Source organism: Condylostylus longicornis, unplaced genomic scaffold (genome assembly GCF_029603195.1).
Source record: "Condylostylus longicornis isolate FDR11 unplaced genomic scaffold, ASM2960319v2 ptg000010l, whole genome shotgun sequence".
Taxonomy (NCBI): domain Eukaryota; kingdom Metazoa; phylum Arthropoda; class Insecta; order Diptera; family Dolichopodidae; genus Condylostylus; species Condylostylus longicornis.
Window position 1 is genome coordinate 17,387,631 of NW_026577979.1, and position 27,923 is coordinate 17,415,553.

General features: G+C 22.9%; 1 protein-coding gene across 1 annotated transcript; it reads left to right on the forward strand.

Moving 5' to 3' along the window:
- The first annotated feature begins 9,861 nt into the window (after positions 1-9,861).
- On the forward strand, positions 9,862-20,048 carry LOC129619127 (uncharacterized). Its single transcript, XM_055534219.1, has 4 exons — positions 9,862-9,969; positions 18,245-18,756; positions 19,008-19,151; positions 19,269-20,048. The coding sequence occupies exons 2-4, from the start codon at positions 18,379-18,381 to the stop codon at positions 19,959-19,961; spliced, it is 1,215 nt and encodes a 404-aa protein (XP_055390194.1). The 5' UTR covers positions 9,862-9,969; positions 18,245-18,378; the 3' UTR covers positions 19,962-20,048.
- Positions 20,049-27,923: the final 7,875 nt, after the last annotated feature.

Here is a 27,923-nt window from a genome sequence, read left to right on the forward strand (position 1 = left end):
TAAAGTTCTAAAAAAAAGTCGCACACTATCAAAAGCTTTTGAAATTTTTCTGATAGAAAATTTTTCATACATGCACATGCGAATATTTCCATATTTGAAAGCTTTTTTCTTTTATACCGTATTTGTTCGTTTTTCGTAAATATACAGGGTGATTAATTTGAAAATTTATAAAAATTTTAGTAAAATTAAGCGATTTTTCTTTAAATATTGTTAAAAAATGATTGGATCTCTATGAAATCGAATTACGAAAGAAAATTTGAAACAAAATTGTTTGCCAAGTCGGTCACAAATGAAATTATTGAATTATTTAAAAAATAATAAAAGCTCTATTTTTAAACCATAAATGCGAAGTTAGGTTGAATGAGTCAAATTGGGAGTTTTGATATTTTTAACTGTTAGTATTAGAAATAAGATCGTTAGCCTAATTCCAGGAGTCAAGTCTGGAGTCGAATTTGGAATTCAAAATTGTATCATTGCAGTAAGAAAAAAATTTCAAGCCATGAAACGAGGTGAATTTCTCCTGAATTTTAAAATGTATAAAATAATTATTAAAATCAAATTAAAGTTTTATACATAACTGTAATAACTATTCGATATAAGGCTTTTGAATATAAATTTTTGTGCAAACCAATTCTATTCCAATAGTCTCGTGAAAAAATAGAGTTCCGCCTAATTGATAAAGAAACATTAAATAGATATAACCCAATGTAGATTTCAAAGATACTCTGTATAGGCGCCTATATTGAATTTCATATCTATGCTGTTATGTTGAACTGAAAAAATGTTGTATTTTTGCTTTATTTGTTCTTAGTTTTAATGCTATATATTTTGATTTCTTGTTATTTTCATTTCATTACATATGTACATACATTTTATGTGGTTATTCAGCAAAACATATGGTTCAATTTCATTCATTCTGGTATATATATGGCACAAAACAAAATATTCATACTCGTATAAAATACCACAGTGCCAGACGACCTTTATGTCGTCATCATTATTCGGAAATAAAAAAAAAGTAAGTAATAAAAAACAACAACAATTTTTTTATATGCACAATAATAGACGTACACATAAACGTATAGTGTATGATATATTAATATCTGTGGAATATGAAAAAAAGTATCTGTAGATAGAATTTGTATCTTTAGATACTATGGCAATAGTTATGTATATAATGTATATAGCGTGTATAGATAAAGCTTTTATTGTAAAATGATAGCGGATTAGATTTATTATAGTAGAGTTGCGAATACAATAAAAATAACAAAAAAAAATAAACATGAAATATTTTTTGACTCAATGTAAAATTCATTACTATTTTTCTATACACACTTCTATAGATACAGGCATATTAATACATTTAAAGGTCTGAAGATATTTTGTTGTTGTTATTAGATTGTTTGACTAATATTTTGATGTTTATTCTATATACGTTATATACGTAAAGATGAGTGTTTATCTATTTGAATGTACATATTTTATTATTATAGCAATTGTTCTATATATTTGGTGTACGTAATGCTCTTGATTCATGGAATTTTCAGAATTTTTCACTGGAACTCTTTGCATTACTCATAGTTTTGGCTAACGATAAATTTTACAAACAAAAAATTGAAATTTAAAAAAGAAAAACAAAAATTGTTGAGTAAATATGAAGAAGAATTTTATACAATATGAATTTTAGTTCATAAATATTTTTCTTTAATTTTCAAAAGGACTTTAAATTTGGACTTTAAGAATTTTATTTTACAAAAAGTTATTGCACTTGCACATATTCAACTAAAAGATCGTATATAATAATTCATTGAAAAGATTTACATATAAGCAATTTTAATAAAAACTGCATAAAATTTTGAAAATCTTGCTTGTTTTTTAGATTTAGGCGGTGAGGTTCCTTATTTTTTGAAATTGCAATTTATGACTTTGTAAATTTGTTGAACTTCTTCTGTAACAATTATTCTTTATAATTTAAAGCAATCAAATACTTAAGTATAGGAAAGTACTAAAACTTTTTTTAAGTTGTATAAAATAATTTCTTTTAACCTTTTATATACAAATTCATTGCTTACAAAAATAAAAAATCCACAAATAATGCATACAATTCTAAATTATTAAATGGCAAAATAATAACAATAAAAATTGTACAATATGTACATGTGTTTGTATGCATGTATATCTAAAATTTAATTTATTTTAGAATTTAACAATAAGCACAACGAACGCCACACGCAATACAAAAAAACTTATTTCAATAACCACATACGTCATTCACTTAAATTATATTTATAAGTTCACTGGCTTGTGTACATGTAAGTTTCACTTTAAAAAGTTTTTAGCTTGCATTTTAATTATTTATTTTAAGTTTTTGCAGATTAGTTATGTAAACTAAATTGACAATATTATCGAAATATTTAAATTGTCATTGTACCTATAAATTACACCCTATGAAACCCGATGGCTTTTATTACTAAACTTTTCTATTAAAATGCGCCAGCTCAGTAGCATCAAAACCTTCTAATTAGCAGTTTCTAATTAGTAAATTGATAGAATTTTCAATTGGATTCAGTGAAAATTTCCCAACTACCAAGCATTACCCATTTTTTTTTTGTCTATTTGCACCACTATTTCAAGTGAAAATGATGTAGAATTGAGGAAAAATTATGTAAAAGAGAGAAAATTATTTAGTACATTTTAAACTGCCCGAAAAGAGATTAGTAGAACATTTCTACTTTTATTTAATTACTCATATATTCAACTGAATATTACAAAAACTACTTGCAACTTTAAATTACCACAAATAAACTTAAATGGCAACCAATGGCAATAACACATTCGCTCAAACACCGAATCTAAATGTAAGAAAAACAGCAAAAATTCAAATAAATTTCAATGTCATTATTATGAGTACTAAAAATATGAAACTTTAGAATTTTAGTACAAAAATTAAGTTATAGGCAATTCGTGCTACGACATAATTTCTTACATGCAAACTTTCAACGCTCTATATAAATACATAACTGTTAAAATTTATCTATACCATTTTGTAGTACTATGAAAAAAAAAGTAGTAAGAAAAAACAAAAAAAATTTTTTATGAATGAATTTTTATTTTTCTGTGAAAATTAATGATAACGACTTGGTGAATGAATTGATAATGTCAATTGCTTTTAATTGATATGAGATAATAGATTGGGGGGTTGTTCGAATAAATTTAGTTAGAATAAAAAAAAATTATTTTAGAAATTATTTGTGAGAAAGAAAGGAATTTTTATTAATTTTCATTATAGATTTGGGTTAAACACAGCGTGTCAGATAATTAAAATTAAATAAATTCATATTGTAAAAGTTTCAAAAATCTCAATTAAACACAGATAGTATTGATGAACAATCTTCTTAATAAGAAGCAATGATCCAATAAAATTAATGCAGTTTTTTCAGCCCTTACATATTTATATTAATATACTCATATAGGTATATAGGTCCCGTACCTTCCCCCTGTTTTTATAGTAATTTGTTAAACGAAAATTCAAAAAGATAAGATTTTCATTAAATAATGTGGTAAGTACACAGTAAGATTTGCAAAATTGTGATAGAATTTTAGAATATAAGTAAAATTTTTTGTTCTATATTATTTATTCTATTTGAAATTGCAACTTAATTTCAAATATATGTATGTACGAGTATATTTTGTATTTCTAATTAACATGCATGAAACTATTATAAAAAAACAACCATTATTTATGGCGAGTTCCATAAAGAATACACATTTTTACAATTTTTAAAATTTCGAGTAAAATTTCGAGTTTTTTGAAACAACGGATTTTTGCATATGCTTCTATTTGGGCAATAAACTCATTTTCGTAAAACTGGTAGATGACACCTCTATTTCCTCGTGTCTTAAACTTTCAAATTTCATATAAAAACTTTAGATTATTCTCTCAAAATTATTGTCTCTATATAAGATATATTTTTCAACTCAATCATTTCATTCATATCGAATTACTTTTTTTATTCATTTAACCGTAAGTTACGGCGACACTCTTTAACTATCGCTAATTATTATTATCTTTCAAATTATATCATTCAAGTTATACGGAAATATCGTATGTAATATCGTAATGTAAACAAAAATCAAAAACCGGGTATCAAAAGTCAAAAACCTGCTTACGCACTAAAAAAGCTCAATCAGAACGTTTTTTTTTTTTCTCATTTCACGTGAAATTTTTTATTTATCAATTGATGATTACTAAAAGTATAATTATAGGTTCTTACTATTTTTTTCTTACAAGAGAACTTTTACTTTTCTATACAGGTGTGAAAATTATTAAAATAAATATAATTCCTTATTTACATATGATTACTTAAATTTCAAAATAATTTCAATAATAGAAAAAAAAAACAATTTATATACTAAAAGTATGTCATTATTTTAAAAATATAATCAATTGCGAATAAGGTACTCAAAAAATTTAAATTGAGTGTATATTATTAAAAATTTCTCAACTAGAAATTCCTATACAGAATTATTGTTAATTAATAGCAAATGAGCAGAAAATTTGAGTAATGAGTCAATTTATTTATTTATTTATTTCAGTATTTATACTTATATACGTAATACTATCGTATATATAATCGGAAATTCACACACCTACTAATTATGATCAAATTTAAATAATAATGAGTATTTGAAAATAAAAAAAATCCCAAAATTGTTTACTTAATTTATAGATATGTAGAATTTTATGTGTATTTAAGTCTAGTACTAAGGGGATTTTCTTTAATTTTTTTTTTTGCTTCTTCCAATATATGTGGGAAATTTCTACCTAATTTCGTGTTTATTACCTAGTTAATAATGAAAACAAACAGAATAAATAATGTGATCATTACTTTTACTAAAAAGAAAAAAAAATTCAATTTATCGATTACGAAATAAATGAATAATTCATTCATAGGTAACTTCATATATTAAGTGTGAAAATTTGAATAAATATTAGAAATATTATGAATATTTTCAGATTTATAATACTAAAGAGAGAAATTGAATCACAATTAGCATTTTCCGTTTTCCCTTTTGCAAAGTCATTGTCATATTATACGAGTATTGCAAATTCGCAAGTCATTTCTATTAAAATTTACATTATTATTCATTCTATTTGTTTCGTCACCATTTTGTTGCGTTTTCAGAATATTAAATTCGTGATATTAAGTTATATACATATGTTTTAAAAACAATATAACAGTTCCCATATGGTGAAGACAATTAGATACCAAACAGCTAGTATCGACATTAGAGATGCAATTAATTAAAATTTAACTATGTTTTTGACAATAAATCTAAAATTTACTAATATAATAAATCACAAATCCTTGTGAATAAAAATTCATGATATTTTATTTGTTATTTTTAATTCTTTTGCAATTTCACTTGTTATTAAACACAATTTCTAACTCAAGTAAAATTCACTTAATCAAGCACACCTTGTGTTCTCATGCATCTTAGTTATAATTATAAATTCCATTTATTTTTCTCAAACAAAACCTTATTTAGAGTTACCCTAAATCCGAGCATTAATTATAGTCGCGTTATTTCAATTCAATGGTGTCTTTGCAAACTAATAATAATTATAAGTTTTTAAAAATTTTTTGCTATAATTTTGCCATTATTTCTGCTGTAAATCCAACATTATTTAAACTCATACAGATAATATTGTGTTCATCATAAATAGGTATATATAAAGCCTTATTATTTCATTTTATTGCTACATGGATGTTTGTATGTACTATGTTGATAAAATCAATTTCAAACATAAAAATAACAAAAAAAAAGATCTAAAAATTATGTAGGCTTAAAATATTCACTATTGTGAACTGATTATGACTCAAACCCTGATTTAAAATTTTTCGTTTAATGATTATCATCGCATTCCAAAAATGATTCATTCGAAGTTGTCATGAGCAGTTGAAATTGAAAATTAAAAAAATATATTAAGATTCCATATTATTAAACCTAATTTTGAAATTTTAATCCACAATCCACGTGTACAAACAATTCTCTAATTTAAATAATCACCATGCAAATATCAAATTCCACGCGTACATTCTTACAATTAAAAATTAAAAATTTTTGGCGCCATAACAACAATAAATGGAGGAGAATGTATTTTCCAACCACCTAAAAAAATTTCACAAAAATTTAAAAATTTTCCAAATTTATTCATTTTTTAACCAATAGATACAAATTTAGAAACCTCATAAATTTCTGTTAGATTAATGACATCACTGGAAATAGTACTTGATTGAAATTTTTCACTGAGTAACATTTGTTAAAAAATTAGAAATTTTAACAATAATTAACTAAATATGGTAAAAATGAAAATTTTTACGCATTTTTTTTAATCCTACATAAAATAGTTTTTTTCTGTGTCATCATCACTTTTTTTACATTTGTAACATGTGTTACCACTTTTGAACCTGCAAATTAGTTTTGACTACACGTAATACCTACATTCAAATATAAATATTCAATGTATAAGATCTCTATGTTGTCCTTTAAACAAATATTATGTAGGTATGAATACTATTTAAAACAATTTGCACTCTTTGGTGCCCACACGAAATCAGATTAACATTATGCTACTTTTATACTACATAATAAACCTACTAATCTCAAAGTTATTTATTTCCCTTTTTTTTAAATACTCCACACGAGCTTTTAAAATTTTTCAATATAAAAATTTATTTTACAAAATTTCAATAAAAAGTGTAAGATTTATGACAACAAACTTCATATATGGCAAAAACAAAAAATATTTTACTATTGATCTCTAAGTACACAAAATTAAAATCAGGAAATAAAATTTGAACTAAAGCCAACGCATTTTCATTCATGAACTAGATGAGTCGTTCATCAGCAACAAAACGGCTCGAACAAAAAAAAATTGAAGATGATACACAAAAGAACTGAATCAATAACATTATATCAACAGTAGGTGTAATATAAAGTGTTGCCAAAATCTGTATTAGTTATACTATTTATACCGGTACACGTCATAGATAAAAATGAAATAAAAGCAACACCATAATCATTTCAAGGAGTTTGAGCCCTGACATTTACATTATATAAACAAAATTTATTTACCAATTCTTATTCCACTTTAAACATTTCATATTTAATATACCTACTTTAAATCGTCTAATGTAATTCTATTCAATACTATTTTAATAAAATTAAAAATTAATAACGCATAAATTTACATTTAAATAAGCGTTATTCAAATTCATAATTATATGTATACATACTGACATATAACACATTTATATATTTTATTAGAATATCATAAGTGTCAATAAAGCGTCAGTACATTAATTATTACTTACTTAATTACTTGTTATTTATTATTAATTATTATTATTATTACTCAATTCTCAATATTAAGAATTTATTACTCTTTCTCTCTCTCTAGCCTCCTCAATTTACAAATGTTTGCTCACGTACAGTTATAAATACATTAATGCAATTTAATAATGTAAATTGACCGTACTGAACGGTTATCTTTAATATTTAACATGCATTTTGTTAAATAATACAAAAAATTTATTAAAACTCATCATGAGCTTATTATCCACTTTCCCATAATTAAAAAGAAAAAAAATATACATTTTATATACCTGAAATCTAAATTCAATTACATATTATCTATGTATACAATCTTATAAGAATTATTACCTCTTGCTCTAAAATGCACTTTTCAATTTAATCTTCTCTAAATATTATTAATAAATCATAATCTTTTATTTAATAATGATTATAAATACAATAATTAAAAAGATTTTGATTTGTATGTTTGAAAGTTCAGTCGGTTCGGTTCATTTTATTTATCATACTCACTCATACACTCATATTATTCTCAAAACAATACAATTTATATACAGGTAGTTTAAATATTTACTAAAATTATATTTTACTGAGCTGAGGTTTCTTTTTTTAAATTCTCTTACACACACATCAATATTTTTTAGTACACTAATACCATCATTAAATATATGCAATTTTTAAAATGAAATCTCCGCTCTTTAAAATTAAAAAAAAAAAACCCACACATATATAAGTATAACGGTGATCAAAAATATTTTCTTCATATTTTTATTTTGTTTGTATAGATATGAGAATACTTAAAGATACTCATAATTACACACTAATTTAAAAATATTTTCTTCACTAGTATGAATGTATGTATATCTATATTAATTACTATATAAACAAAATATTGTTATTATGTACTAAATGTAAATAATAATAGAAAATTATTTAAAAAGTTAAAAACTAAAACTATACTATAAATATAAATACATATACATAAAAGTGAATCCAAACATACATGCTAGTATTATTAATCATCAAGAATAGTCATCATCACAGTAATAATAATAATAACGACAATAATAGTAATAATAAAAATAATAAAGAATCACAACAACAAAAATTATAATAATAGTATTAATAAATATGTAATATAGAAATTTTTAGTACAAAATTTGAGAATTATACATATGTATGTAGGTGCCTTGCCTATATAGATTCCTACATTTGAATATACATACATAGTATTGCACTATAAGATATTATTAATATGTGATGTATGTATAAATATATGAAAAATCTTAACTGGTTGGCTTACAACAATGTTAGTTAAATATTTATGAATATTGTGACTTCTCTATAAGCTAAAGTATATAGTCATTATGTATATACATATATAGGTACATAATATTTGTATATTATTTACAACATCCCATCATATGAGTTTTTTGGATTTTAATTTTTATTTTTTTTGTTATTATTCTTCTTATGGTTTTGATTTTTATTACTATTTTCTTGTTGTGTTTGCTTTATGTTTGATTTATAAAACTATATAATAAGAGCTAGTAGAGCAATCAGACAGAAGTTAAAGTTAAGTATCTCCGTGTAGTTTTCTTTCAGTCAGTGTTAAGACATTTAACGATAAAGACGTGTGTTGAAAGTGTTCCTTTTTTTATTTATACATACTTTAGTATTTTGTTTTATTTTTTTTTTGAAAAAGGAAAATCAAAAGAAAAAAATAATTTTATATTTTTATCTTTCTCTGTCTGTTCTCCGTCAAGTGGTTTTTTGTATATTGTACAATTTTATTAGTAATCGTTGTGAAATTGTAAACTTTTAATAAAATAATAAAAAATTAATCATAATAATAAAAATTTTCAAAATTTAAAAAATAAAAAATAATAAGTAAGTGACTTAATTTAAAAAAAAAAATTCTAATTCAAAGCATTTTAAATTTTAGTACTTTTTAAAATTGCCTTTAAAGGATTAAAAATTTTTCTTTTTTTTGTACTAAAAAATTTGTGCTTTTTTTAAAAATAAAAATTATTTTCAAGCTTTTTCAATTTTTATAAAAAAAAAGGATATTTTTCTATTTCCTTTCTATTCAATACTAAAATCCATAGTGAACACTAAAAAAAAAAACGAAATATATACTTAAAAAAAACAAGGATTATAAAAAGCTGCACACTATTCAACATTATTTTGAATTAAAAAATTCGAACGAAAAAATTAATTTCTTAAATTTTAAAATAAAAAAATTAACAAATTTAATGCTAAAACACAAAAAATATTAAATTTTAAAAATATTTCATGTTTATGACGTAATTATTTTTTAAAAATATTTTTATTTAATAACATTTATAACTACATATTTAACTTGTCATTATATTGAAAAAAACTAATTATAATTATTGATAATAAAAATTAAAATACATAAAAACGTATAAGGATCAAAGCACAAACAAACAAAAATCATAAAAAAGTTTTATACAATTTCAAAGAAATCTTTGATTGTTAAAATTTAATAAAACAAAACAACAAAAAAACTAATTAAAACCATCGTCGATTAAAAAATTTTAATTCAATTTATTTGTTTTAAGTTATGAGGTGCGTATCTTTTTTTATAATTCTTGTTATTTTCTTTTATATTATTTGATTAATAAATTCACTAAAATTTGAAACTAATATTTAAAATAATTTTATATTTCTAATTTAAAATAATTATTTAAAAATTAGTTCCAAATTTTTTCAATATAATTATGATTTTATAAAATTTCTAAATGAATTGTTGTAATTGTACATTTCTCCGTCGGCCATTCATTCTCCCAATATAAACAAATATTTATCCCTTTAATTCCTGCTAACTCAAATTAAGTTTATTTAGAAAAACTATATGGACAGCTTAGACATACTTATGCAATGTAATAAAAATTGTATTTGGCGGCAATGGCAATATTATAAAATTTATCTGCTGCTAGTTTTGAACTTAATTGTTTCATTTCATTTTGAAAAATTTAATTTTGTTTCAAACCTCTAATATAAAGTATTAATATTAGAGTATAATACTTAATATTAGAGGTTTGAAACAAAATTAAGCTTATACGGTATTAAAACCACAATAATTAATAATAATTTGAAATTAGTAGCCTTTTAGTAAAATTTACTGGTTATGGCACTGCAAGCATTCGTCAGTATACTAATGATACAAAAGCATTGTAAATTACAATACAGCATAATTATAGAATTACTGTAAGAGAATAGTTAAAAATCAGCGTAGAAACAACGTTCAAAAATATTGAACGATTTTAGTTTTGCTTTTATATTTAATGGTCGCGAAAAAGGAAGTTAAAATTATTTCGGAATTTATGTTATATAACGACTTTGTCCAGCAAATTGTCGAAATTCAGTACTTGAATTTATGATGTACTTAAAAATCCACTGATTCTTTCATTCACTTATTTCAACTCTTAAAAAAATTGTATGGAAAATTAAAGAATGAGATCCTCCCACGGAATTCCAAAAATTTTTTGATTTCATTCAAAAACAAAACATCCAAAATATTTAATATTGTACAGAATGGGTTAATTTACTTAATTCTATTATTTCATATTTTTAAAACGTGATTTTAAAAGCTTCAACTTGTTCATGTTCAACCATCTGTTTAACAACAGTATTAAGTATACAATAGGGATAGTTCATAAATAACAGGTATCTAGTAAAAGAAAAAATTCACACCCCTCTCAATAATTATAATATTTAAATACAAAAATGCACGTGTTATGAAAAAATTTTTCTTTGAATAACCTGTGGTGTACAGGTAAATAGATATATAATAAGGTACAATTAAAATATTGATTTCAATTGTATGCTATTAAGGACTCACACCTTATTACACCTTATTACAATGTAAAATATTTTAAAAACTAAAATTCAAACAATGTTTATTGCAATTTTTTTTTATTGCAAGTTTGCTATATAGTAGTTTTCAAAATATTTTTATAATTTTTGGTATCTCAATAAAAACATGGGTTTATAAGTACTTATAATATACTTGTATATATTTTCACATTAAAACAATTTTTAAAATTATTGAAAAATTAGGACACCTTTTATTAGCTTAAATAAAATGAAAATAGTAGAAGAAGGTGCAAGTTGTTTTATTATGATCTATTCGTCAAGTTGAGTACCTGCTAAATTCAATTTGTCATCAATCTCTAAAGAAAATAACATTTTGAAATGAAAATATGTACAAGTTTTTATTTCTTTTGCAATATTTTAGAAGTTATAACGAAAGGATCTAGTAAAATAATTTCATCATGTATTTTATGGGTGAAATAAATCCTTCATTTTATTTATAATTCAATTCTTAAGTAGCATATATTTACCTGTAATCATGTTAAAATATGCTTACCTTTATGTATCGCAACTTAAAAAAGAGGTTTATGTATATATATGCACAAGATAATAAGATTAGAATTGAGAGTATTATTAATTTTTTGCAAAAATAATAAAAAAAATTTACTTATATTGAATTTCATATTTTGTTCTTAAATATGTACATTTTAAAGTACCTACCGAATTTATTGTTCGCATTTATTATACATATTACCTTCCACTTGCTCACGTTCGATTACACCTTCACCTTCTTCTTAGTTTATATCTTATATTATTTACACTAAATACACAGTTATTAGCATCAGTTTAGTTTTTAGTTATTTTTTCAAATTTTTAATAATGGATTAAATTATTTCAAATTCGGGATTTTGTCCATTTTGTTAAACTAAAATTTTTAACAATAAATTATAAAATTTTTATTATTTTCCTCGAATTTTTTTTTTAGCGTTTATAACCTTTCGTAAAATTCTTTAACTATGATTTGCCTTTTGCAAAAATCAAAAAACATATTTAAATGAATATAAGCTATAAAATGTGTTCATTCTTGTAATATTTACGTAAGATTAAACAATTAAAGTCAGCATACTTACAGGCAGATTAAATTTTAACTTACCAATTTCAAAATTTATAAACAAAAAATAAAGAATTTTCAAAAACAAATTTTTAATATTCGTGAATTGTTCGAATAAGTTTAGCATTTAGTATGATTTTAACAATAATTGTTGACATATGTCAAATTTTATTATAATTGACAACTTCAACTGAACATTAATTTGGAATTTAAAACTATTGGAATTGGAAACTTATTACTTAAATGCATTGTTGTTATAATTAGAATCTTGTAAAACAGCAAATGTTTAAATTGATGTAAATTTTGTAAATGCACCTTGTATATTTGCATAAGAATCCGTCTATATCATACAATGTAATAATCTGCAAAGAAAATTTGATAGAAAAGATATGAGAATAAAATAAAAATATTCAAAATGTTTTATTTCAAATTCAACTATTCTTCTTGATCATTGAATTCTTGACTTTCATATTTTCTTTACTCATACCAGTAATACCATTTATTTCATCATTTCAAGATCAAATATCTCGTTCTGTTATTATCTTAATATGATTTTCTGTTTTCTCTTGATTTTTCTTTTTATATGATCCCGCATTTATGTCTAAAGGAACACACTTGAATTTGTAACAAACATTAAAAATATTCTTAAAGATTAATATCGGAAATTTTTCTTTTACAGATCAGTTTTTATGAACTGTGAAAATTTGGTTTTGTTTCAAAAAAAGCAAAAAGTAGTTTTCTTTTAGATTGTGTTACGATTATAAGTGAGCCTGTTGTAGCCTCAATGAAAAGGAAAAATAATGAAAAAAATATGGTTTTTTCACTGTTTTCTTAACTATACGTTAACAATTTAACTCTTATTAAATATTGGTAATAATAAACTAATGTAAAAATGTGAGTCAATTTTTATTCTTTGCTCTCTTTTATGTGCTTTATTTTTGCGGTGTTTACCTATATATTTACCTGCGTTATTATTATGATTATTGTTTTTAATTTTTATTATTTTTTTTGTTAAATATCACGATTGATTTTTATTTATTTTTTGTTTCAAATTTTGTTTTTATTTTTGACTTAACGCATTTTTTTGTTCTCTTTTGATTATATTAAAGAAAAGAAGAAACAAAAATTTAAAGTGTGAACGTGACTTAAGTTAAAAATATATTAAAAATTAAAATTAAAAAAAAAGATATTGTAAATTACACACTTTTTTGTTGTTAGTTAACAGAAAAAGGATAAAGAACTTTTTCTAAAATTAAGTTATTTGATAAATATTTTAAGATAACCCTTTAAATCCTGACTTAATCGAATGGGTAAATGTTCTTCAATTAGCCTTAGAATCAATACGCTGGTTTTGATATCATTAAAAGCTAAAAATGAAGATTATATAAACCTTCCTCGAACGAAATATGAGATACAGAACAAAAAATTGTTTTTTGTATTGAAATTAAAAAATCATTTTTTATTTTGCCATTCCATCTTTGTTTTCAATATTTATTCAATTCCAGTGCTATCCACCAGATTAAAGTTTTTCTTCACTTTTAAATTTGAGAGAGTTAAGAAAAATTATGCACGTATTTTGGTTAGTTTTTAGGACGTAAATGGATAATTTACAGTTCAATGATAATCATTACTTAATGATTATTGTAATTTTAATTAAAATTAATATGACTATAAAATTTTATTATGTAACAGTTTTACTTAATAATAAAAAAACAAAAAAAAATCATTAACCCTAGTAAAATACATCATCTATTTTAGTGCGAATGTACTCTACGTATACGTGCAAAATAAAATGAATTTCCGGTTTGTAAAAAAAAATTGACTTAATTTTCATCTCCCACAAAGAATTTTGCCGCTGCCATTATTCCTTCATCGTATAAGTATAAAGTAGACGTCGATGTGATCTGCAATTTAAAAAAAAAAAATAAAAACGACAGCAAATATGATAATTTTGAAAAAAAAATTATTCCACTTTAAAGATCTCCTCTTACTAAATTACATACGTTTTTTTTTGTATGTTTCAATTCTATATTTAAAAATTTTCTTTTTTAATCTAAGTATAAATTTTTCTTTTCATTTTTTTATGATTAGTCATTATTATCCAAAATATAATAGCAAGTATACTTCACTGGCACAAACTTATAATGTTCAACAAGCGTTGAAAATGATCCCTTATACTCATCGTGACTCACATTTTACTTATAACAATTATTGTAAAAACCGTTTCTCTCTCTCTCTTTCTCTCTCTCTCTCCGTAGACATTATATCGAGCAGTAGTATACTGAAAAAACTATTAATATTGAAATAATTAGAAACGTTTAAAATTTTATTAAGAGCTTTTCTTCGCTACTATCAATGAATATTGTCATTTTTCAATAAAAATATTATAAAAAAAAAGAATAAATAATTTAAAATTTGACTAAAATTTTTATTCACACTAATTTTATATTGATGATAAATTGAAAAATTTGAATACCTTAATATTTTTTTCTTTCTTTTTAATGTCCAACACAACCCCCACAATATAACAGTTTGGCGCGTGCATCTCATTCATAATTTATACCTACACATTATTATAATAATTTTTTTTTTATTATTATTATTTAAATTTTGATGCCAAAATATTATGTATGTCACAGTATAAAAATATAAAAACCACACACAAATTATAATTTCTATACAAAAGGAAAAAAAAAATTCGAGGACATCAAAATTTTTAATTCTTTTTAAATAATAATATGAACTCAGATATACCTACATAATTTTGTTATACTTAAAAATATACAAGCAAAGCTAGTCATCATCTTTATTAAATTTATGAAAAACATGTTTTAATGTTTTCTTGTATACACCGTAAAATCACACACAATTCTTCACATTACAAATTCACTTTCATTAAATTCAAAAAAAAAAAAGAAAAAATTCAGTAAACTTTTTTAATATCTTTCAATTAATTTATAAGTATATGTTTGTAAATGTATCATCACATTGATTGAGTCATCTATTCAAATAATTAATAAAAAATAAAATTCATAAAAAATAGCCGGCTTTTTCACAGTCAAAACATTTTAGAGTTTTTCTTCTTTTTATGCTAAACACTGGCACGCTTTCACCTTATTTTAAAATTCTATTAAAATTCACAAGAATTTTTGGGACAATAAGATGGTCATAAGTTTCTTTCAAATGTTAAAAATGTAATTTTATAAATTTTAAAATTAAAAATATTTCACAATATATTGAAAAAGAATTTCAAATTCATTGAACTCATTTTATTTCATATACCTTTTTATTAAATACAAGTATACCAAGACTAAAGTTATATTATATTAAACTTATTACATACAAAAATATACATATACTCTTTAAAAGCTTTCTTAAAAAACTATGCCAAAATCATGAGTAAAATCATATACTCCAAGTGCAAGAAAATTAATTTTTCAAGTTCAAAGTTCTAAAAGCTTTTGGCAATCAAAATACCTACTTATTGTACACCTTATTTACTAATTATTGTAGTTTTATGTTTTACACACACACATTTATTAATATACTTAACTATACCATAAAATGTTTTGTGTACAATTGAATTTAATAGTTACATAGGTATATAATTTTATATTTCTGGCAAGTACTATGCATTATGATGTAATATTTTTATGTTATTAAATATACACACATATATGTAAGTATATAAACTAGATACGTCTATATAATATCAATTTATATATTATGATCATACATAATTGACTTCAAATTTTAAAAATTTTATTTCATTCGCAATATTGTGATTATTTGTAATTTAAATGATAGTGAAATTTGATCTGAGATGTAATAGAAATTTATATCTCTTTTACTAGTACCTACTCGCAAAAAAAATTAATGAGTAATTAATTAATGGTAGAGTGAGCCAATTTAGGCAAGGTATTTTATTCCCCTACTTTAGAAAATTCTCTGTTTTGATAGAAGCATAGAATTAGCCTTAAAACTCTCGATAGAACACAGCCAACTTGCTAATCATCATAACAAATTAATTTTACATATTCCATTAATTTTTGTATTTGCTAATAATAATCTTAAATGAAAAAAATTTCTTATTATAATTACTGGACGCATGCATGTTCTCTGAGTATATACATATGTGCACTAATATTGTTTGTATGTGCATATTTTAAGTTCGAAGAGAAAAAGTTTGGATTTATTTATGAGAAATAAAAAACGAAGTATTCTGGAGCATTAACTGCGTAAACGAATAAAAAGTTCGAGAGTTTCATTGTATATAATAAAATTATTTTTTAATAAAATTATTAAACAAACATACGATTTTCGCCAATACAAATAAATTCGGGTTGAGTCTTATTAATTACTTTACCTAAACACAAATTTTATTAATATGATAAAAAAGACTTATATAATTATTATTATAACTGTTATACCTTAAATTCTATATTACATAAAATTCAATATTGCTAATTAAAAATAAGCGATTATAAAATAAATAATTATTTTTTGTCAATTTAAAATTCATATATTTTTTATATACATACATATATACATATATATATGTATGTTTATTGCATAGCTAATACTTGTTAAGTTTAAATATTTTTTTAATCGTTATCTACTTTAATAATGAAATTTAATTCTTACAATAACCCGGATTTTAAATTTATACAAAAAAAACAACAATACTCAATTCATATACAATTGATTTAAGTGATCAAATTTTCCAAAACAAGTTAAATTTAAGCTTTAAATTAGCCTAAATATAAGTAATTATTCGTATATTTAATGAAATACAGTTACAATACAAAAGTAACTGAATGTAGGTATGTTTGTGTATGCAAAGACAAAAATTTTATCTCATAATTAACAATAATAAAAAAAAAACATTTTTTTTCATGTCATTTATTATGCAATTTTGTTGTAATATTTTTTAGTCGATATAGATATACATACTTGTTATGTGTTTATTATCGAAAAATAATGAGTATATAAATAAATAAATTTAGAATCTTATGTACATATAAGGAAAAGTCGAAGTGAAATAAGGTCAAAGAGAAATTGCAACTAAAATGCAATACATTTTTTTTTCAATTTGCGATCACTATCCGACTTATTACGACAATTTGGTCTTAAAATTTTGAATCAAATTTGTTATACTTTTTTGTTACTTGTTAATATTTAATGTTCATGAAAAGGAAATGAATGATGGAAAATTCTTGAAAATACTGAATATATTCAGTTCGAATGACAAAATTATAATTCACATCTGGAAATGTACAAAATTCAATAATTCATCTGAATAAGTTTCCAAATTTCTTATTGATGTGAAAAATTTTCTGCAAACTTTTTAAAATGGAAGTTCTGTTTATCCTATGAAAATTCATTTTGGTCTTTTTTCAAAAGACTATTACATTTTATTGTTATTAATTACAAAGTTGTAAATATAGTTTTAAGTATCGTTAAAATCCTATTCGGAAAATCCGTAACTATGGTTTTTATAAGTACATAAATACATTTACTTGTGTATATTCGAGAAAGTATAAACTTAAAATTAGATTAAAAAGCTATATGATAAAATAAATGCTCAACAATTAATAACATGTAATTATTGCCGGGGAATTCACTAAGCAGATTTCAACATTTGTATAAAAAATGTATCTTGTAATTCTTAGATTATAAATTTCTTGTACTTATAGTTGACGCACAAACATAAAATTTCTAATATGAAGCATGTAATTAAAATTTTGAAATTGATTTTAGACAAAAAATCAAATAAGTTATTTTAGCATACTCTTTTCCAATAACAAATTTAAAAATAAGTACTAAAATTATTCAAAATTTAATTTTTATTAAAATTTATTTTTTTAAAATTATTTTATTAAATTCGATTTTCTTGTTTTTTTCATTTCTTTACAGTAGGTTGCATTTCAAAAGCAACCAAAATAATTGACAAAACGGCTGCCAAATTAGATAAAAGATTTAAAAAATCAACCACCATTACGGTGTGGTCGATTATTAATTATAAATTATTGTTATTGGCTATTGTAATAATGTTATTACAAATAGTACCATTAACAAAAATGGTTGCCGCAGCACCAGTACCAGAACCAGTTCCAGAACCACATCAAAAACACAATACATTTATATCAAAAATCTCACCACATAAATCATCATCATCATTATTATCATCATCATCTGCAGAAATGAATCCATTAATAATGAATAATAATTTAGAAAATTTATCAAATTCATTAGGAAATAATTTTAAAACATATGATTCAAAAATATCAACAACAAATAGAAAAAAGAAACATCGAATACGTTCATTGGATACATCGGATATGCCATGGGAAAATCCATGTGGTGGTAGATTTAAGGGTAACATCGTGGTTAACCAAAAGACAGTAACAATACAAAAAAGAAGAAAGGTTAGTTTTCATATCACTATTGATTTTAAAACACACATTCTTATCACACCATATATGTAAAGCTTTAGTTTATTTGTTTTGTATGGAAATGACTCTTAACTTGTAATTTTAAAGCAAAAAAATTTTATAATAAGAAAAATTTAAGAGGCGTTTACATTTCAATATTTTATATACACATAATATACAAAATAATTTCATTATTGCTACCAAATTATTAGTTATTTAATGAATATTTTTTTACTATACGATAGGTCTACAAACAGTTGCGTGATGCTATCAGTTTAGCCAACATGCATGAATTCATCCCGGGTTCGATACCCATTAATGATTTCAGTGAATGGATTAAACATGCAGAAACATATAATTTTCTTCCTGTTATACAACCAAAATCAAATGTAAGTGGAATAAAATTTTTAAAATTATTTTATTGAATTTATCAAATAAAATAACTTAGTTGCAAAATTGTAAAAAAAAATATTTAACAAATTATTTTTTTCTTTCAAATAATATAGATAACATTGGTTAGATGGCATCAACAAATGCAACGTTATGTTGGTATTATATCACATTTAAGGAAGCGTACCGAAAAAAATAGTCGTAATTATAGAAATGGTGATTTTCGTACAGAACTCTATGAATTATTGCAAGCATCAAAAAAAGTTCTTTGTGCAATTGAAACAGCAATTAATACAACATTAAGTAGACCATCAGCTGCACAATCAAGAATTAGACGTTATACAAAACAAGAAATGAATAGATATATTGAAAAATTACAAACAACAAATAATCGTGTTAGTGAAATTGATTTAAAATATGTTAAAGTTAATTATATAAATACAACAAATGGTATGATGAGAGCATTAAAAAGGAAAATACGTGAAATGAGTTGTGTAATACAAGAACGTAAACATAATGCATCATTAGAAACAGATAATAATGCATCGATCTCAACATCATCAGGATCATATATGAATCAACAAGATAATAGCAGTAGTAATAATAGTAAACAACAAATAAATTTTAATAGCTATTTTGATTTATTTGATAGTAACACCAGTAATAATAGTAATTATAATAGTAAAAGTATGAATAGTAATAGTGTAGAAGGTGGTTTTAAACGTTCTAAATTTTGCCAAAGAATATTAGAAGAAAAACATAAAAAAAAATCAAATAGGCATAGAAATCCTGGTGCTGTTTTTGGTTAGGTAGCCTTTTTTTTCACACTCTCTTTAGGTAATTTTTTTTTTAAATATAAATTTTAAATATTTTTTGTAAATTATTTATTGATTATTAGAATATTAAGTGTGTATAGAAAAATTAATTAAGAAATTTAACAAAAGCAAAAACAAATAGTTGCTTGATCTTTTTATATTTTTAAATTAAAAAAAAACAAAAATAATTTATTTTTATCACTACATTTTAATATTTATTATTTTCGAACCAAGAAATCAATGCAATTTCTAAAAAAAATATTTTTATACAAAAAAAAACATTTTATTTATTTATTTAAAACAAAATTACGAACGTAAAGAAAACAAACACAAACTAATTTTATTTAATAATAAAATTTTTAACATTCCATAATTTTTTATATTTATAAAATAAATTTTCATAAAAATAATTGCAAAATTTAATACAAAAACCGGTTTAAAATGTACTTGAAGATTATTTCAGGCTCACACAAGCATTTACCATCATTATGTAAATATAAAGAAATTACTAAAAATAAAATTTGTCTAAATTATGGTTGCAATTCGAGCTAGAAACCAGATTTAATATTGACAAACGGAAATTCTTTTCCAAAGTTTAACACAATTTTTGGTAATAGAATACAGTTTTGTTGTAAGATAAAAAAAAAAAACTATTCGTCGTTCAATTTGACAAATTTGTAATCCAAAATCAAATATAACCTGATAAATGTCAAAAATCGTTTAAAAGATTTAAACTCTTTTTCATTAAAAACTCAAAAAATATTCAAAAAAAACACGCTTGTTTTTAATTTCTTTTACTTTACAGTTATTATACTTGTGTTAGCACTGACAATTTGCAAAATTACGATAGTAATTTAAGATTCTAAGCTACTTAAAAAGTTATTCGGAGTTCGTAAAGTGACAGAAATTTGAAAACAAGACGTGATATTTAAAAAATAAATTCGATGCAATTACTTATATTTATGGAAATTTAGAGTGCATTAATAAAATTAAATAATATTTTTCTAATATTATTTTTAATATAAACTCATCAATGTAAATTGTCCTTTATAAGTAAAAACAAAACAATATTATTTAACAATATTTATTTCAAATATTAAGGATCATTTACATTAATTTTTAATCATTCAATTTAATATTTAACAAATTTTTCGAAAAATTCTGTACATTCCTAATAAATTTTTTTAACTTCCTCTAATTTTTTTTTTAATATTACCATAGTATTTAATGAAATTTAAGAAATTCCGAAACCTCGACATTATTTTACCAACATAGTATTAATGTTTTTTTTTCTTTAATATTATTTTATTTTAAATTTAGATTTTAAGTAATCAAACGATCAATTAATTTAATTTATAACAATAAATTTCAATAATTAAAATTCAGTGATTTGAAAAAGTATTTTTAAAAATAAAAAATAAAATTAAAATACATAATTAATTAATTAAAGATTGTAGTATTTTAAATTGAAATTGTAAAAATTAATTATTAAAAAAAAGTGCCTAAAAATCAATTTTTTTAAAAAAATTAAATGCATGTGTAAATTATAAATTTTGCCTAGTAACTCATGTATGAACGATTCTTTTAAATAATTAAAATTAAAGATTAAAATTTTCTTGAGTTCCCTAATGCAGTAACACAACTATATTTAAACTCTTTTTCAAAAAGAAAAAAAATTATAATCAAGCTGTTATCAAATTATAATCAAGAATCAGATTTAAGAATTGTATTTACTGCAATATAGAATTCAGGATTTTTAATTTATTTTCTTTTCGTATTTTATAACTTTATTTATAAAAATATAATTCAAGAATAATAAAAAAAAATATTTTAAAAATTGTATCAATTACACTTCACCTATATTTTTACGTCAATTTCTAGTAATTTTAATAAAGTTTTTTGTTTTTTGATAACAAACATATAAATCTATGGAAAACATCATAAAAAGCCCCATCAGTATTTAAAAATCAGTTCACGTACTTGTTAAATGAATGACGTGAACCTAACACATTCATTAAAAATGAAAATGAAAAGTTTTATTTTAAAATACCGCGATTATTTTGTGTCACTATAAATGAAATTTCGAATAAACATAATTGTGTATTTACACTTCTGAATACTAATTTATCTTTATTTGTTTACACGTAATATTTATCCATATTTTAAAACCAAATTTTATTACCTTTAAAAATTAAACTTGATATTCCCCTAAAATTGTAAAAAACTTAATTTTCTGACGTTTCATTTGACATTAAATATAGGGGAATTTTATTTTTTGTTGATATTAAAAATAATGTCACTATATTTATTGTACAATTTTTAAAATAATTTTGTTTTTATTGTTTATTTGCATTTTATTGAAAATATTTAAAATAAATTTTATATACTACTTAAAAAAACAAAAAAATAAATGGAGAATAAAATTATGATTATTAATCGTACTTTTTCGTATATTTATGCTGTGATATAATTTTGTTTTTTTTTTGTTCTCTCCATATAGTACTTTTATTATTCTTTTTATTTTAACGGTAAGTGACTTATCTAAAACAAATAAATGAAAACTAATATTAATATTATGAAAAACAACTAAAAATAAGAAAATTACTTTACAATTTTAAGTAGAAATTACAAATTTAAATAAAGAACATAAACAAGATTATAAAACTAAAATTGTATTGAAATGTGCTAAAAACAAAAGTACTAAATCTACTAAAACTTTAACAAAAGTAATAAAATCAATTAATAAAAAATTTGATGTTATGGAATATTTAGTACAATTTTACTTTAAAATCGAAGTGTTAAAATAAATGTTCAATTAAAAAAAAAGGCTGCTTATTTATTTTATTTAACTTTTCTTGGTAAATCAACATTTTCCCATAAAATAAAATTAAAGCAATAAAAAACTTTTAATTATTTTAACTCTTATTTATTTAAATTGACAAAATTTTCATTTTAATTTAAAACCACTAAAACAACTCATTTATTTTTTTTTGTATAATTTTGATTTATGTAAACGAACCTTTTTAAATTCTTTGACAACCTCATTCAAATTTGACAAAAAAAAAATAATTTTATTTTAGTTAAGTATAAAATTTTGTATTATTTTTTAAAATGATCTTTAAATTATATTTAAAATTTATATTTTAATTAAAATAAGTTAAAAAATTGTTATGTAAGATTATATTATACATTTATACATAAAATATAAAATTATTTAATTATTAAGCCAGATTAAGCTTAAATTCTTATACATAAAAAAAAAAAATTTTAATAAAAATTTAAAAATGAAAAAATAAAAGAAAAATTTTGTAAATAAATTTAAAAAAATAATAAAAAACAATTTTCGAAAAATAAAATAAAAATTATTTTTCTAAGTAAAAAGTACACAAAATTCTTTTATTTCTCTCAGAACTCACAATTTGACATCAAATCCAAACTACATGAAAAGTATGAACGTACTCGCTTACGTGGTGAATAATTGCTTAATGTGTATAAAAGTTGCGTACATTTGTAAAGTTTAATTCACTTTAATTGCATAGGAAATATGTCTAACAACACTTCAGAATTATTTAAGAATTTAAACTAACTGTCTGAATCTATAGTATACAAGTAATGGAAAATATTTTAAACAAAATAATTCGCATAGATTATTTTTGAAATTTGATCAAAAATATGATCGATTCCACCTGATTTTTTTTACTACAAATTTTTTACATAATTTTTAGATTCTATTTTAGACATTTTCAGAGTCTAAAAATGATCAAATTTGGAATATAAATGTTGATGAAAAAATTGTACATATTTTGTGTTAGATATATTCTTTTGTTGCATATCATTAGGATGAAGTGAGAGCGAGAGATAAAAAACGAATGATAGGCCTATAGTTTTTATACTCGTACGAACGTATATTCGAAGGGTATACTAAATTTGCCTTACCGTTTGTAACGCTAAGAAATAACGGTCTTAGATAAAGACTCAAGTGTATGTTAAATTCACCAAATTTTCTCAAATGATTTATTGCAGTAAGTGCGAGAACCCTATTTAAATTGGACATGACCGGGGTACCGGTTCGGATAGCTGCCATACAATTTCAAAATTTATTTGGCTATATCACAGGAACTATAAAAGCTGTGGTATTGAAATTTCACAAAAACGAATATATTGGTAGGGCTAATGTGTCTGATAAAAGTTGTTGAAATTGCCTGGCTCCTTCTGGTAGCTGCTATACAACTTCCAAAGTTATTTGGCTATATCTCAGAAACTATAAAAGCTGCAATATTGATATTTCACACAAGCGAATATATAAGTAGGGCCAATGCTTTTAATAAAATTTGTTAAAATTTCTGGGCTCTTTCTAGTAGCTGCCATACAACTTCAATAGTAGTTTGACACACACAGTTTTTTGAAAAACACAGTACTGAAATCTTGCATAAATTAATATGGTAATATGGCAACTTAAGGTCATAGTCTGTTCCATAGTCTATTGTGGCATATTTATTCGCACATAGGATAACAAATTCGTACGGGTATCACAGAGTTGACAAAGTCACTCTATTTTTTCTCATTTAATGTAATTTTTAAATTTTTTAATTAACATCTAAAACAAAAACTATTACTAAAAGTAAAATTCGTAAAAATTGGGTAGCACTGAAATGTGTTTTTGAAATACATAGTAAATACTACTATGTTCTATGTTCAAAATACTACTAATTCAAATACTGCGTACGCAGAATATTGAGTGATTAAGAATATAGCGGAATATTGAGTGATTAAGGAATAGCGGAATACCATCTTATTTATTTCCAACAAATGTCGAAAAACTGAAAAATTCGCATACAGCCGCTATTGGACAGAGAGAAAAAGACAAATTTATGGCGTGAACACAAATTACGTAATTTATACACGTACATAAATCTAAATTACTGAAAGTGTGGCGAAAGTTCGACCAATTATAATAATTCTATATTTGATTTTAGAAGGAGAAAACAATTTTTCTCTAATGCAAAACAGCATATGTTCAAAAATTATTTTTATGTTAGTTCAATTTTGAAATACCCTATATATAGGAAAAACTCAGAATAAGAAAATAAAAATACAATAGCTATCACATTTTTAAAATAAAATACAAGTTAAGTACACAATAATAAAATTGACAAAAATTATAAAATATTATTTTAGGGTACGTTTTCATTAATTGGTTAAACCAGACTTGTAATTGCACCTAGTGTAGGTTATTTTCTTCAATCAAAACTTCTTATTTAAAATTACCAAAATCTAAAGAGAATATAAAGAATTTCTAAAAATACATAACAGCATTTTCAATCATTTTGACAGTATTTAGAAAGCGTACACAATTTTAGAGAAATTAAAGAAATCAAATTTGGCACAATCATGATCTGATTTTTTTTTTTTTATAAATACTTAAAAGGTTATGCATAAATTATAAAGTAGAAATGTTCTAATAATTAACATAATTTCCAGCCTCTATCTCTAATTCCAATTTGATAAAGTAGAATGACATAGAATGACATAAAAATAATAGAAAACAAACAAGAGGCTTAAGACTCCTTCAGAAATTGTTTTACTACCAAAAATAAAAATGATTTTTTTATAACTAATTACAAGGTCGCTCCGAAATAAAAAATGAAATTTAAAAACAACAAAAAAATGTTTTTTTTTTTTAATTGCGTTTTTTTTTTTTGTTTTTTTTTTTTCCAATGTGCTTCTAAACAAAAAAACCAATTTCTATTTTGTCCTCAATTAGAGACGCCTAATACCATCAAAATTAGCGATTCTTTATTTGTGAAACTTTTACTTTTACTGCTATATAAGGAATAATGGTTAATGTGTACACACACTGGAGTCGATAAGAATAATATTTTTTTGCAAGTAATTTACTTAAGCTTTTTATTTTTTTTCGGTAAAAAACACGCAAAGATACAAAAAAAAAGCGTTGAAAACATCGGCTTTTTGTTTTTTCCAATTTTTGCTTTGGAGTTTAAAAAACAAAGCAAATCAAAGTCATAAGAAAATTCCAAGGTGATTGTTATGAAATTCAAAAAAATAAAGTTTGTAGAAAAAACTAGAAAACGCGCTTTTTAAAAAGTTTGTTTAATTTTCATTCATTATTGAACATGTAAATTCCTGTTGATTTATTGATTATTAAATGAAAAAAAAACGTCTTAGGCCACATGAACAGCGCGTGTATTCGGTGAAAAACCCAAAACTCTTCCTCTTCATCTACAATGTGCAATCATGTTAAAATGCAAGCTTTTAATGAAAAATTCATTTTGAGTTTTCACAAATTCAGAATGTCACTCTTAGTAACAGTGTAAAATATAAGATTTATAAGGGCTGAGTAAGCAAATTCATTAGGAGGTTTATAATTTCTCCATTTTTTTGTTGTTCGGGCTTTGTAATTTTGTATTGCAATTTCTTGTCTAGAAAATAAGAATTTATCTTGGCGATTTCTAGACAAATGCTTAGGGAAATTCATGAAAGTGATAAATTTTTATTTTTTATCGAATTTTCTAAGACATAAGTGACAAGTAAGAATTTTACAAAAATGCAAACGTTTGACACAAAATATTTAAATATGCATTTTTCGCATGTTTTTTAAACACATTTAACACGTTTTAATGACGAAACTATGAGGGATAGAGGAAAATATTCTATGGATTAACTTTTAGCTTTCGCGCATCAAAAAAAGTATAAACAAAAAAATAACTGCACAAATTTTCGAGAAATTTCGAATTTAAAATAAAAATTGCAAAAAAAAGATAAAAATTCTGAATTTGACAAGCTTTATCTCGTTAAACTAATGTTCAAATCAAATTAATTGTAAGAGCGAGGATAAAGGGCAATGAATCGTCCGTAAAACAAGCTCCCGGTGATTACCCGTGCCGCATTGTTTCGAAAATGTAAACATTTATTTATATGCAAGAAAAATCTGGTATTTTTTTTCAATAGGCTGTAGCTCAAAAACGAGTGTATCTGCCGCCGCCCCACTCTCCTCATTCATTTTTTGGTTTTTCCCCCTCATGCTGGAAATTGGTCAAAGAATTATCTGTCTTTTGTTAATTGCAGGAACACATACCTAAAATACGTACCTCAGAAAGTTCTTAGTCACATACCTGTTGGTAGAGTTTTGATGCAAGTTAATAATGAAGAGTTTTAATAATTTGGAAATTATGCCTAGTAAAAATTTTAAAAATCTTTGATAAGTATAACTTTTTTAAGAAAAGTTCTTCAGTTTCAATTATAATCATACAAGCGACCACATAAAATTGAATCTAACAAAATTTTTTATTTAGAATTTTTAACAGAAAATTTGAATATTGTAAAATCTGGATTTTCAAGTTTACTTGGGCAGTTTTTCTTTATTGCCATAAAATTATTATACATACATACGTACAATACACTTTTTAATAAAATGTGTCTTGTCATTAATGATGGTCTTAGATATATTTATCCTCGATTAAAAAAAGTCGGGAATATCCAGAATATTGCAAAGTTTATAACAAAAATCTTAACTACTTACGAGTACTTATATTTTTAATCAAAACTTATTATCAATTCTATATAACAATATTATTTAAAACAAGAAGCATTCGAATAATAGCCTTTTTATTCTAGAAAAATCTACCCTATTCTATGATATGAAGAAACAAATTCCATCATTATACTACCTATATAGGTAAAATTTAAAAAAAAGGTAAAAAAATAAAAATTATAACTTAATTGATAACAGAATTTTTGGCGGGAAATTATGTATTCGGTTTGAGCGTTTGTGCATTTGTTGCTCATTCATTATAGTTTCACAATATTGAATAATTACAAAGCCCTCTTTTAATGATATGATAAAACAAAAGGTGAAATCAGTTAATTGATAACGAGATTAAAATCATTTGATTATAATTGGTATTCATATAATGCGAGTAAATCACCTTTAAGATT